Source organism: Cyrtonyx montezumae, unplaced genomic scaffold (genome assembly GCF_038088225.1).
Source record: "Cyrtonyx montezumae isolate F1298 unplaced genomic scaffold, pur_monq_1.0 scaffold_12, whole genome shotgun sequence".
Lineage (NCBI taxonomy): Eukaryota > Metazoa > Chordata > Aves > Galliformes > Odontophoridae > Cyrtonyx > Cyrtonyx montezumae.
This window is the reverse complement of record NW_027071848.1, coordinates 5313168-5327580: the sequence shown is the minus strand read 5'-3', so window position 1 is coordinate 5327580 and position 14413 is coordinate 5313168. Positions and strand designations below refer to the sequence as shown.

The 14413-nt window shown below is 45.7% G+C and overlaps 1 protein-coding gene across 1 annotated transcript; it reads left to right on the top strand.

Annotated features, from left to right (window-relative positions):
* Window positions 1-10338: 10338 nt before the first annotated feature.
* Window positions 10339-13063, top strand: FZD4 (frizzled class receptor 4). The gene is made up of 2 exons (XM_065729958.1): window positions 10339-10587; window positions 11317-13063. The coding sequence occupies exons 1-2, from the start codon at window positions 10339-10341 to the stop codon at window positions 12643-12645; spliced, it is 1578 nt and encodes a 525-aa protein (XP_065586030.1). The 3' UTR covers window positions 12646-13063.
* The last annotated feature ends 1350 nt before the right edge of the window (window positions 13064-14413 follow it).

The following is a 14413-nucleotide window of genomic DNA, read 5'->3' as shown; positions in this document are numbered from 1 at the left end:
TATTGAACATGGAATATTTGTTCTTGATATTTTGAGAAAAAGAAATGCAACTTCAGACAGATCTCACTTTTGTCAAAAACCCAGATGGAGGAGTGTAGGGTGAAAACCCTGAATAAATAGTACCCAAACAGTATAATGAGGATGGACAGTATATTTTTGGATGGATTATCCAGATGGTATAAAGACACCCAATAAATTAGGAAGGGCTCACTTGTCACCAAAGGTTGAGGCTCACCTGGATCTCCGACAAGAGATCCTTCCCCAGTGCTGTTCAGCCCTTAAACGGGGTCTGGGTGAGGTGGAGCCAGATCCCACTCCTTCTGGTCACACAGGTGCATTGCCTTCACCTGTGCTCCCGCAGTTGACTCAGTGCTCACCTCAGGTGATCCATCAGTGGTTCAGGCAGTTCCCATATAGGGAGTTAATATAGCTCTGGATGGGATAATATACTGCTTCTAGTAACACAGCACTAAGGATGGTCCATGGATGAAGTCTCAGTACCACAAAGGAGCGTTAACTCAAATGATTTAAACAAGTTTTCCCATACTAGAACTTCAGCAAACTTTACAGAGGCAATGATAGTTATCCAAGAAGTTATACCTCCTCCCAGCACTCCCACGCCCACTGAACTGCATTCATCACTGTTCTGGAAGAACAACTGTACTTAGTAATAGACAGGGGGAAAAAAATAACATTTTCAGATGATAGGGGAACATTTTAAGTAAATGAAATAGCTCACTTTGAAATACAGCTTTCAGCACTGTGTGGAGGAGCTATAATTGTTAATGGACAGAAAAAAAAGATATAGTTTTATAGTACAGGTCACCAAAAGCTCAAAGCCTCAAAATAAATTTTCTTTTACACCCAGCATCTGTTTGTTTTAGCTGAAGGAAAATAAGCTCTGCCCCAGGGCAATTTCTTGCAGTACCACTTTCTAGGAGGATTTTTGAAAGCTTGCTTTTCCTACGTGTCTGTTTCACAAACAATTTCTTGAAACGCTGGCTGTTTGCTCAGTGAAATCATGGGCTTGTGACCCAGTTCATCCTTTCATAGTTCTGAAGCTGAATTGGCATGGCGTTGCCCTTTCTCTGCAAGGCTTACAGTAAGCTTTAAGGGCATCACAATGACTCTCCAGTCAGCCTGAAATTAAGGTATTTTTTGACCCTGCAGTGATGCACTGTTCCCCAAGATTTCTTCCATAAATAATCCCTTAGTCCATCCTTTATTATTACACATAAGCCTGTGTTAATTCCTCTTAGCTTTATCCAACTACCTGAGCAGCTAAAGAACGATAGTTGAGGCAGAGTGGAGCACTTGCAGTTCAGCCTCAATAGTTCTGAACTGGACTTTCAAACACCTTCTGTTTCTGCCTTGACTACACAGGATTCAATGTCAAACTGACCTTCTGAAAAAAAAAAAAAGATTAAACTCACCCTTAGTTGCACTACAGCTACATCCATCAGGTGCGTGGGAAGAAGAAGCAAGGTGTGGGGCAGCACAGAGAGCATCACTGGTCTTTTCAGTGGCTGTCCTCTGTCATGGCAATCTTGGGGTGGTGGCAGTGCTCACCCTCCTGAAAATCTCCTGGATGTTTCAGCTGCGGCCTGAAATGTCTGTGTTTGGAGAATACCTGGTTTCACAGTGAGGCTGACGGAGCACTGGCACAGGCTGCCCAGAGAGGTGGTGGAGTCTCCTTCTCTGGAGATATTCAAGACCCATCTGGATGCTTACCTGTGCAACCTGGGCTAGGGAGCTGCTTTGGCAGAGGGGTTGGACTGGATGATCCCTAGAGATCCCTTTCAACCCCTTCAATTCTGTGATCTAGTTTTTCTTGGAGAACATTTGGGTTAAAGGACAGCTTTCATAGTTTGTTGGGTTTTTTTAATGCACATTTTTTTGGAGTTTTATTTTTACATTTTTCATAGTTCCCCAAGGATATATGTATAGTGTCAACAGTAATGAATGATGTGAACTTTTACTGTATGGAACTGAAATATCATGGTATTCTAGTTTTCATGGTAATTTGGCCCCATGGAAAACTCTCTGAGGAATAAAAATGTCTGAGAAAAACAGAATTCACATAAACTACCGTTGTTTTCTAACTTATGTCTATGGAGAATTAAATGAATTGTCAGCCTCCAAATATAAATTACACTGCCCAGGAATGAAAGATCACAGTATCCTCAAATGTTTCATCCAGTAATAATAAAAATACAATTTTGCATTTGTTCCACTCATAACAAAACCTCTGCACAGTGCTAAAATGCCAGAGTGATCAGCACTGTAGAAAAGGATAGGGGTGCGGCTCCTTGACAGTTGAAGCCAGTCTAAGCTAATCTGTTTTCTTTTGTGGTCACACCACCCGTCCTCGTCATCACAGGACTATTTATTTCAATTTGTTCAGTTAGTTTTTTAACAATTAAACCTGCACCAACCCCACCAAGAAGGCAGAGGAACAGCAGAAATGCACGTGGGACAGGGCGGGTCAGAAGGAATGATATTTCAGGTCAGAAAATGGTCATGGAACTGGTGCTTTGGACAAAGAACTGCTTGTGGAGACAGATGTGATTTGTAGGTCCCAGCTGCTTTGCCCCTACACAGGCAAGGAATACAAGGTAAATATAAAATGGCAGCAAAGCCTTCTGGACCAGAGTGAATGTCATTATTTGTGCTAATTTTGAAAGTCCTGGAGTGTGTATAACAGAAATCCATATGATTAATTTGCCAACTTGGATAGAAATTAGGAAATCTGTTTGCCGAAGACTTGCCAAACCAGTCCTTCTCACAGCCTGGAACAAAGTTTGTGTTTGTCTTCACTCATAGGAATAGGTAGAGAAAGCTGTGAATGTCATATAGAAATGGTTTACAGAAGAGAAGCTCTGTTTGTGTGAAGGGGAATAAACTGTACTGGAAGAGGGAACAGAATAAAGCAAATACCTCCTGCCACGACATCCATGCTAAAGACTATCTGTATAAACATAACAGCAAAAAAATAACATGCTTGAATGAAATAACTATACCAAGTGCCAAACTGGGAGTATACTGTGACCATTTAAAAAGAAAACAACCATCAATAAATCTAAAAATTAGAACTACAGGGGAGACTGGAGTTTGGAATTAATTATCACTCAGATCTATATTTTAGATGGCCCACAAAGTGAAGAACAGTGCCACTGTAAACTGGGCTGTCCCGCCAGAGCTGGAAGAGCCACATATTGCTGCCTGGTGAAACTCCTCTGCCATTTTAGCAGGACCTGAATGCAGCTGTGTGTGTAACGTGGTGCTCCTTTGCTGGTGTGTGAACTGCTCTTTGTGCAAGTCAAGACAACGGTCACTATCAGGCAGGGGACAGATTGCAGCCTTGCATCCAGTCGCCCTTTGTGTATTCACAAGCTCTACGAAAGCAGCACGAATCTCACTAACTTCAACTCTTGGCAGATGTCATATTTCTTTCCCAGGAGGATGACCCACTGCCTGCCTAGCACAACACAAAGACGTTTTTTTTTCCAGCCATGCCCTGCAAGTCAATACTTGCTGTTATGTAATTAAACACAGCGTATCAGCTCACACAAGCCTTTTAATGGGAAAAAGAAGACATTTGAAGATTTGTGGCAAGATTCGTTAGCATGCTTCACAGCTCTGTGCTGCTCCAGTGACACAGAACAACCTCAAGCCTGCAGTAACCGATTCATTACACCAGCTTGTTGCTGTACTGCCAGAGCAGTGCAGAACAGCTGAAGCGTATCGGCAAATCTGCCTCCTGCGCTCCTCTTCTGAGGGCTTTATATCTCAGAATAACTCAATTTCTGAAGTCTACTTATATATAAGAAGGACATACAGCTAGCCTAGCTTATGGAGAGCAAATGTAGCAGAAATGACCTCTGATGCTGCTACAGAGTTAAAGCAGAATGGGACATAGAAAGATTTAGTAGGAAAGATGATGCAGCAAGAAGGAAAGTGAGCCATATTTATAAAGCAAGGCTTGTGACCTCCTGGAGAAGTAGATCTCAGTCTGCCATTTTCCACCGTGGTTAAACAACGCCTCATGAACAATCACTCCATTTCCAAAGTTTTTGACTAATTTGCTATTGCGAAATGAAATTTCTTCAAACTAGGCAAAAAGTGCATTCCTTGTTCAGGACTGCACTCTGCACTTGCCAAATCTGAAGTTATAAAACCAAGCTGCGTTGGAGTTATCTGAGCATGAAAAAAGGCCCCTGAACCATTTTCTGAGAAGAAAACTATTTATCATTTTCCAGAAATATATAAATAAATAAAAATCCCTTGGGCCAAGATCAAGTGTGGGAAATTTCAGGCCAAAATGCAAATCCCTGAGCACTGCAGATATAAACATGAGCAGTAGTTCAAACTGAAAGCCATTCTGGGAGACAGTGGCACTGATTCCAAAGTTCAGGCTGAATTCTGCCTCCAACATAGGCCAAGCCACAGTCAATAGATTTTCCCAAAAGGAACAGATTTTGTTGAAATTTGGCATACTGTATCTCTGCAACACAGCTTTCCTGGGCAGTTTGTTCAAAGCATGCAAGGGAGGAGGCTGGTCGTATTAGTTGGGTTTGTATTTCAGCACAGCAGAACTACACTCTGCAAAAATAAGCACTGTGAAAATGTTTTTGTCATACCACATCCTGAAAATGTCTTTGTGAAATAAATTCTTGTTTGCTCTGCTAATCTGGCAGAGGACATACATGAATCCTTCATTATCAGGGGAAAGGGGCTTTGGGAAAACTGATTATATATATATACATACACACATATACATATACATACGTTAGATAGGTAGATAGATAGATAGATAGATAGATAGATAGATAGATAGATAGATAGATAGATAGATAGATAGATAGATAGATAGATATTCTTAAGCCAAGAAAGAGAAATACTCGTGTGAAAAATACTAGCACAATGATAAAGTGACCTGTCTATGAACATCTGCCTAGAGCTTTGCCCTTGGTACCCCATCTCACAGTGTGTGTTACACACCTGTGCCCTCTACATTTCTACCCACACAAATAACCTGAGGTGTGTTCTAGCACTGGTACACGTTTTGATGATAGCTAAATGCAAATGGTTTCTCAAAATGGTGCATATTAAACAGAGCTGAAATTTCCTGTTTACAATGTTGTAAAAACAAAGTCTGAGGTCTCTGTGCAGACTGAGTTAACATTATTCACTTTCAGGGGTCATGGAGCAATTATTGACCCATGCTGGCATGCATGGAATTACACATGTGAATTCAGATATTGTATGTATGTGTCACAGCTCAGCTGCACAGCAGTACCTTAAAGGAGGCTACAGCACAAAACAGAGGCATACTTCCTTTAACAAGGTCAGCCTCTCAAAGTACAGAATAATAAGCATGTGAATAGTAACTAGGAATTAATTTGAAAGCTTTTACTAGATTCTGGAAAAGCCATTATGAAAACGATCCGCCTTAATTTACAAAACTGCCAAATGTATAGGTGGAAAAAGAGAACACCCTTAATAACATCTTTAACATTATGAAGTTAAGAAAAACATCAGTGACAAACAAGAGAAAGAAAACACTGAGCTGAATGAAAACAAATGCAAAAGGAATTAAAGGAATGCTACAGAATAAGCAAAAAGAGAAAATTAATGGACAGGTGGTCAAAGGCAATGGAGTTTTATGTAAACCAAGACAAAGTCACAAATGGTACTGCTGTGTTACGAGATGGAAGTTGCAGAACTGTCAATAAACAAAGTATGTGACAGATGTCCAACAGATATTTTGGCTGAGTTTTGGAAAACATATATGGGATATGTTACATGACATTAAGAGAGAACTGACTAATGGTGATCCACGCAATCTTAGGATTTCAGTATTAATAGAAGGAGATATCTTGCACATTTTAAAAACCTGCCTGTTTCATTCACTTGTATCCAAGAACTTTGTCAGAAATCTGTAGGATGCCAATACCAGTTCCCTCAATGTCCCAGGAGAATGGCTGTTAGCCATCCACCATTAGGCACCTCCCAGTGACCTTTCACTTCCCAGCTTGCTTTTTAGAATGAAAGTCATCAGACCATAAGTAGATATCTAAATTTGGGTAAGGAAATCACACCCCATTGTGGTATCCACACTTAAAAAGAGATCAACGGAGTGCCTGAGTTTCCTCAGGTCTGCCCACAAGCAATCTCAGTGTGAGGCTGTGGTCTACAGGGTAGATAGCATCCTCAGATGTACAAGCAGGATGATCTCATGTAGGAATAAAGACCTGCATGTCTCACATGAGTGTTGCTCCTACTGGAAAGCCAAACCATGTTCTAACACCAGCGTTAAGGAAAACAATGATGTGGGGAAGGGAAGGTGAGCAATAGAAAAGAGATAAAAAAGCAAGGAGTCTTGGTAGAAAGCAAGGGAGATATAATCACCACCGTGGATCCAGCGAGCTTCTCGTAGCAGGTCTGTTGATCTCAGGAACATGTCTGGTCACTGCGGGGGATGGGAGAAAGCAGCAAGCAGGCCTCAGGGGCTTCTTCCAAAGAGGTTTTCCCCGCAGGGAATTCTCTCGAAGGTGTTTTCCTTCTTCGGGAGTTCTTCTCCAAAGTCCTTAGTTTAGTGAAGGCCTTTTATCCCCTATTTCTCTCTTTCTTTTTCCTTTTCTCTGTTAGTGTGACATATCTGGCCCAACAGATAAGCCAGCAGGGAGTGGTGCCTTCGTTGCCATGCACAAGCATTTCATCTTCTGCAGTGATCAGCTTCTCCAAGCCATACCCCAAAAAAGACTGCTTGCCTCTATTTCTGCCTATCTTTACAACCATACGCAGAGGCACTGTAGCACAATGGCATCCCCTAAATAATTTACAGTTGTCAGTTAAAGTCTTATCACCAAAAAGGCCTTACAAAGCAAGCTTTGAGACAAAAAAAAAACAAAACAAACAAACAAAAAAAACAGTTTTTATCTTCCATAGCTTGCAGTTTGAAGATGACAACAGATTATAAGTAATATTTTATATTCACGTAATTCCTATAATGTGAGTCGCCCTCTGCACTTGTTTGCTTGTCTTAGCTGACTCTGAAGGGATGAAGAACCAGGTTCAAATTTCACTCCTTTAAAATCAGAAGTTAAAGCATCGGAAAAGACACCTTGCAGTAAGAAAGTTGGGAAGTTCAATCTATTTTGCTTATTGCAAACAGGCCGAAGGGTGACTTAATCAATTTGACATTACCTGCAGGGATAATCCTGGGAATGGCTTCTCAACCTGGCTACAAACAAAAGTCAGAGGCTGGAAGCAGGAGATAACTCAAATGAGAAACCAAATATAATTACTGGCAGCCACAATAAGTAGCACTTGGAGCTTCTTACAGCTGATCCCTTAATGAAGGCAACCTCAAAATCAGATATCTTTAAAAAAGAAAAAAGAAAAAGATATATTGGGGGTTGGACTTGATGGTCTCTAGAGGTCCCTTCCAACCCTCACAATTCTGTGATTCTGTGATATTACAGTTCAAATAATAAGCAAGCTTGGGCTGTGCAGGACTCAGGCCAGAATCTCACAACTGTCCAGTAATCTAAGAATCTCTAAACCAGCTATCCCGGAGGTTTCTTACTTTGATCTGTTTAAAGAAGCTATTATGCACATGCTTATCATGGTGACATTTAATCGCTGTTAATATATGCACAAGGTTCAAAGCAGTGTAATTACCATTTCTTCCAACTCAGACCTCTGGTAGGATTTGCCAGCGTTCTTGTTTTGAAAACTAATTCCCATTATCTAAAAGACTTTCCAAAGCAAACATGACAGTGTAGCAATTTCTAATATTTATTTTTGTGTTCTCAAAGAAAAAGCAACAGTGGTAGGTTTTTTTTTTTTTTTTTTGGGGGGGGGGAGGGTGGTTTTTTCCTAAGAATATATTTGTATCCCTCTGTAGCTTTAACGCGTCCTTCTGTCCCTTCCACTGAGTCAGAGGACCAGGCCCATTGGCAGAGGGCTCTGCTGAATGTGAATTGCTCCCTGGGAATCAGGCAAAGGTCTGCTCTGGTCCACCCTGCTTCGGTGCCTAATTGCCATGCGAATCTGTAAATGCAAAGGGTTTTCATATATTGGGGCCAGGCTGAACGGGGCTCTGAGCAATCTGATCTAGCTGTCGGCGTCCCTGTTCATTGCAGGGGAGTTGGACTAGATGACCTCTGAGGGTCCCTTCCAGATCAAATGATTTTATGATACTAAGATTCATAGCTTTTAGGGTCACCGTGATCCTCATCCCTCCAATCTCCTTTCCTACATCATTTAGACCAACAGAAAAAAAAACAACAACCCCACAACTTCTCCCACGGGAAGCTCTGCCTCCTGCTTTTGTGTGCTTGCCTCTACAGGCTGCAGAATGCCCAGTGCCCATTCCCCATACGATTCAGATCATGCTCTTGGTGGGGCTGGGAACGGCTCAGTGGACATTTGTGGTACACTGTGTGCATTCACAGCACTATCACCAGCCAAGATTAGCAGCTGAGCACCGCCAGTCACAAAAGGCAACGCGTATGAGTAAATACGGCCCTCACCAGATATGGCTTGAGCTGCTGAGTGAACTGCAGGCTCCTTGCACGACCTTGGGACCACAGCACCGTCTGCCCTTGTGTTAAAAAAAGTTAAGATAATATAACTTGTCTGCTTCACAAGGGTTTTATAAGGCTGCAGTCACTTTACTGCAGCTAAACATCGGGGTGATGAGGGCTATGTAAATACCTGGGCTCATGAAACATCCATTAAAACACTACCCCTAGCACTTGAGAAAGAAGGTCAGTCAACACCATGGCCATGCACAGATGGACACACAGCTCTGTCACCCGCACACGTCCCACACTGCATGCGCAGCAACACGCACCCAGCCAGAGGTCATTTAACCCGGGCTCTACAAACATTTTCCAAGTGCTTTACAAACAGTTCATTAATAGATGACATATTTTTGCTCAGGGCACAACCAGCTCTACCGGATTTTATTACAGGTGTAAATTATGAGAAGCGCAAGCCTCATTTGTCTGCTCTTAATCCATCCTCCTGCTGACACCCCACAGCTCAGTCCCACAGCACTTTCCCTTCATCGTTCTTGAGTGCTACATCCATAGGTATTTATGAGATTTACACAAATACCACAAGTTACTGACAGCAGTGCCCTTCTCACTTCTTGCTGCCACAAAGCAACGCTATGACCCACATGGAGCCAAAAGGTACATGGTTCTTGAACACCTCCACGGATGGCAACTCTACCACCTCCCTGGGCAGCCTGTGCCAGTGCATTACCACTCTTTTGAAGAAGAAATGTTTCCTAATATCCAACCTGAACAGCTGGTGCAACTTGAGGCCATTCCCTCTTATCCTATTGCTGTCTTCTGGGAGAAGAGGCAAACACCCACCTCGCTACAACCTCCTTTCGGGCAGTTGTAGAGAGTGATCAGGTCTCCCCTGAGCCTACTCTTCTCCAGATCGAACAAACCCAGTTCCTTCAGCTGCTCCCCATAAGGTTTGTGCACTGGACCAAGCTGTGGTGCCCCATCCCTTGGATGTCAGAGGGGAAGTTCTTTGCAATGAGGGTTGGGGAGGTGCTGGAACGGGCTGCCTGGAGAGGCTGTGGATGTCCCGACCTTTAGGTGTTCAAGGACAGACTGGATGGGGCCCTGGGCAGCCTGGTCTAGTATTAAACGGTGAGGTTAGTGGCCCTGCCTGTGGCAGGGGGTTGGAGATTCATGCTCCTTGAGGCCCCTTCCAACCCGAGCCATTCTGTGATCCCTGGAGGTGCTCGAGGTCAGGTTGGACCCTGGGCAGCCTGAGCTGGTGTGGGGCAATCAGCCCAGGGCGGGAGATGGAACTGGATGGGCTTTAACCCAAACCGCTCTGTGACTCTACGAAGTGAACACAGGAGGACATAACCTCGGAAACTGCCCCGGCTCTGCCCACAGCCTGGAAAAGGGCTCGGTCTCACCGTGCTCCTGAGCAGCCATGCCCTCGAGGAGCCGTCGGAACCGGCAGCGCTGCGTGGGAGCGAGCCTCACGGCTCTGCCCGGCGGCGACAGCAGGCACACCGCCCCGCGGCGCAGGAGGCAGCGGAGGAGCTCCTGGCGTTGACAGCGGGCGCTGCCCGAGACGGCTCCCCGGCCCCGCGGGGCACTGCCCCGGGACGGCGGAGCTGGGAGGAGGCTGCGGCTCGGGGAGGCGACGTCCCTCCCCTGGGCAGTTTCTCGGCTCGGCGGTTTAAGAGCGGGGCCGCCCCCGGCCCCTCCCCGTTGGAGCCGGCCCGTGCGGCGCGGCGCGGCCGGGGCCGGAGCCCGCAGCCCGGGGTCGGGGCAGGTGGGGCCGGGGGCGATGGAGCGGTGCGGCGGCGGGGGCCGAATGCTGGCCCTGCTGCTGGCCGGGCTGCTCGGCGGGGCTCGGGGCTTCGGCGACGAGGAGGAGCGGCGTTGCGACGCCATCCGCATCGCCATGTGCCAGAACCTGGGCTACAATGTCACCAAGATGCCCAACCTGGTGGGCCACGAGCTGCAGGCGGACGCCGAGCTGCAGCTCACCACCTTCACCCCCCTCATCCAGTACGGCTGCTCCAGCCAGCTCCAGGTGAGCGTCGGCCCCGGGGGAAGGAGAAGAAGGGCGGGGGGAGGGGGGTGTCCGGGGAGAGAGAGCTGAGCGCAGCGGTGACATCGGCCGGAGCGCGGGGACGGGCGCGGAGCTGCGTGGGAAACCTCCACGGAGCGGGGAAAGCGGAGGTGTTTCATTGCCGTTGCAAAGAAAAAAACAACGACAACAAAAAGTAGTCGGCCTTATAGGGAGAGAGGAGCACGGCGCGCTCGGGGGACCGCGAGCCGAAGCGCTCGCTGAACGCCTTTCCTTCTGTTTGCTTGGAAGCTGTGCTATCCAGGCGGTGCCTCGAACAAACAGATCGATTTGTTTTAAGCCTCTTTAAATTTGTTTGGGGTTTGTTTTCTGTGTATTTTTGTGTTTGTTTGTCCGCTTTTTGTTTGTTTTATTTTTCGCCCCTCCTGAGCGCTTCAGGTTCGCATCTTGGCTGAGTCCCGGCTCGCTAGATTGAAACGGATGGGCTGAGTTTGCATGGAGCTCATCCAGGGAGCGAAATGTGCAGGCTCTGCCTTCGGAGCACATTTGAACTGAAGGAAGGCAGCATTTCGAGGAGTTTTCCTCCTCTGTTTTTTATTGTTCTTGGTTTGTTTTACGCTGCTTCCTGTTGTTTAAGGCAAAGGACCAAAAATTACTGCTAAAAAGGCAAAAACTTGTTATATTTTGACCCGCTGGATTCTCTCCCAATACACTCTTTTCATTTTCTTGCAGTTCTTCCTTTGTTCAGTCTATGTCCCGATGTGTACAGAGAAGATTAACATCCCCATAGGTCCCTGTGGTGGCATGTGCCTCTCTGTCAAAAGAAGATGCGAACCTGTTTTAAAAGAGTTTGGATTTGCCTGGCCAGACAGCCTGAACTGCAGCAAATTCCCACCCCAGAATGATCACAACCACATGTGCATGGAGGGCCCGGGAGACGAAGAGGTTCCCCTTCATAGCAAGACATCCTTGCAGCCTGGAGAGGAGTGCCACAGCATGGGATCTAATTCAGATCAGTACATCTGGGTCAAGAGAAACCTGGACTGTGTCCTCAAGTGTGGCTACGACGCTGGGCTATACAGCAGGTCAGCCAAGGAATTCACTGATATCTGGATGGCCGTGTGGGCTAGTCTGTGCTTCATATCAACTGCGTTCACAGTCCTGACCTTCCTGATTGATTCATCCAGGTTTTCCTACCCAGAGCGCCCAATCATATTTTTGAGCATGTGCTACAATATTTATAGCATTGCTTATATTGTGAGGCTAACTGTGGGCCGGGAAAGGATATCCTGTGATTTTGAAGAGGCAGCAGAACCTGTTCTTATCCAAGAAGGTCTTAAGAACACAGGATGTGCTATAATTTTCTTGCTGATGTACTTTTTCGGGATGGCTAGCTCCATCTGGTGGGTCATTCTGACACTGACGTGGTTTCTGGCTGCAGGACTCAAGTGGGGCCACGAAGCCATAGAAATGCACAGCTCTTATTTCCACATCGCAGCCTGGGCTATCCCTGCGGTGAAGACCATCGTCATTTTGATCATGAGACTGGTAGACGCCGACGAGCTCACTGGGCTGTGCTACGTCGGGAGCCAGAACCTGGATGCGCTGACGGGCTTCGTGGTCGCTCCGCTTTTTACCTACCTGGTCATTGGGACTTTATTCATTGCAGCAGGATTGGTGGCCTTGTTTAAAATCAGATCTAATCTTCAGAAAGACGGAACTAAAACCGACAAGCTGGAGAGGCTGATGGTTAAAATCGGTGTCTTCTCAGTGCTATACACCGTCCCAGCAACGTGTGTCATTGCTTGTTATTTCTATGAAATCTCCAACTGGGCCGTTTTCCGCTATTCAGCTGATGACTCCAATATGGCAGTGGAGATGCTCAAAATCTTCATGTCCCTCCTGGTGGGCATCACTTCAGGTATGTGGATCTGGTCAGCCAAAACTCTGCACACGTGGCAGAAGTGCTCGAACAGACTGGTGAACTCAGGGAAAGTGAAACGGGAGAAGAGAGCGGATGGTTGGGTGAAACCTGGGAAAGGGAACGAGACTGTGGTGTGAGAAAAGGACAGCTTCTGGATGGTCTGACTGCTCTCACCTGAAGGACTGGTCGTGTGTAAGAACTGCAGTGTAAGTGTTGGGTGCTGAGTAAGGAGGTAGTTACAAAACTTGTCTCTTGGGGAAGGAAAAAAAAGCCTTAAAGAATAAACAAACAAAAAAGTGATGCTGCAAGTACAATAGCCATAAATCATGCTGCCCAAAGTGGAAAAGCCCAGGGAGGCTTTAAAAGCTGTGAAATATCCAAAAACGTTATCTTCTTTTCTTTTTTTTTTTTAAAGCCGGATGCGATGTACCAAAGTCTTTAAAAGCAATGGGATAGTAGCCCACAGCTGTGGGATGTTGTTCTGTTTTCATCGTCTTGCAGCTGCTAGAGGAAGGGCAGCCTGGGTCCAAATTCTGCTACGAGACAGGGTCCAGCACCCAGGACCTCAGATAGGTGTCTTCTTTGTGAGCTCAGCATGGGGAGAGAAGTGCTCTCTGAGGGCTGTGTCTGCGCCCTGGGGAATCCCATCACTCTCTAAGGCTGCACGAGACAGCCAAGGACTGGGTCCTCCAACAGAGAACCACGTGAACTTCCCAAGTCTGGGAATTACCCAAAAAGATTTAGTAAGGTATTACTGAGGATGACTCTTAAGTCATCTGATGGTCTAATAATAATTCTGGCTGGTTCTTTTCACTGCATGTAACCTGGTCTGAACTGAGTGCTGTCTCTGCTTTGAGCAGGAACTTGGACCTCCTAAGGTCCCTTCCAACCTGAATCATTCTGTGATTCTGTCAATACTTATATTCTTAAAAAAGCTTTGCTCAAGGTCGTGGTCAGAAGTAGTGGAACTGTGGGAGTTTGGAAACTGTGCGCGCTGTTACACATCAGCTGTCGTCTGCCTGCCTCTGTTCCTATTCCTTCAGGTGCTGCTGCTATTTACAGATGACTGCTTCGTTCTGCTGAGCTTAATAGCTTTAAATAAAGTCTTACATTATCGTGCTCCTTCCTACAGGAAAGAGAAAAACGAGTTGAGGGTCTCTTTAGAACAATGTCAGTTTTCTCCAAGTAAACTTATCTGGCTCTCTGGAGACCCATTGCATGAAGCAATTAAGTCTTAATATATTTCATTCAGTGTGATGGTATCTCTGCAGACGCCAGTCTGGGGGAAGTGAAACGTTGAGTTCCCTGGCAACCTCATGTTCACACAGATCAGTTGTATAATTATGTGTGTCAGTTACAATTAAAAGAACATTCTCAGTCTATGACATCGCAGTACAGCTGATTGCCTCAGAACGATGCTCCAGTTGCTCACTGACAGCTATGGAGTGGTTTTTATTTATTTTATTTTTTTGTATGGATGCATACAGGATGTGTGCAGGCATTCAGTCCTCAGGAATGACAGAGACATTGTCAGTTTTTGGAAAGGTATCCAAGAGGAGAGATCCAGCTTCTTTACAAATAATGTTGCTTCAGAGCAGCTGCCAAGTTTTCCTGTCCTTCTCATTGAGGAGGCATTGGCTTGTGCTCATGGGGAGCTTGAGCCTTGTGTGTGGGATCTGTTTGTCTGTTAAGGCGATGCAAGCAGCAATAACCCATAAATACTGAAGAGAACACTGGTTCAGTGCTCTGTCCCTCTGAAGGACCTTCAGTTCTGAGTACCCCAAATTTTTGCTTCATTTCTTTGTGTGGATCCTGCTTTGCTGCTGGGCATCCCCTAGTGCCCTGACTCCTGTGATCTTCGAGGGCAGCTGAGAGCACGTGTTGCTTTAGTACAGCCCTCACTTT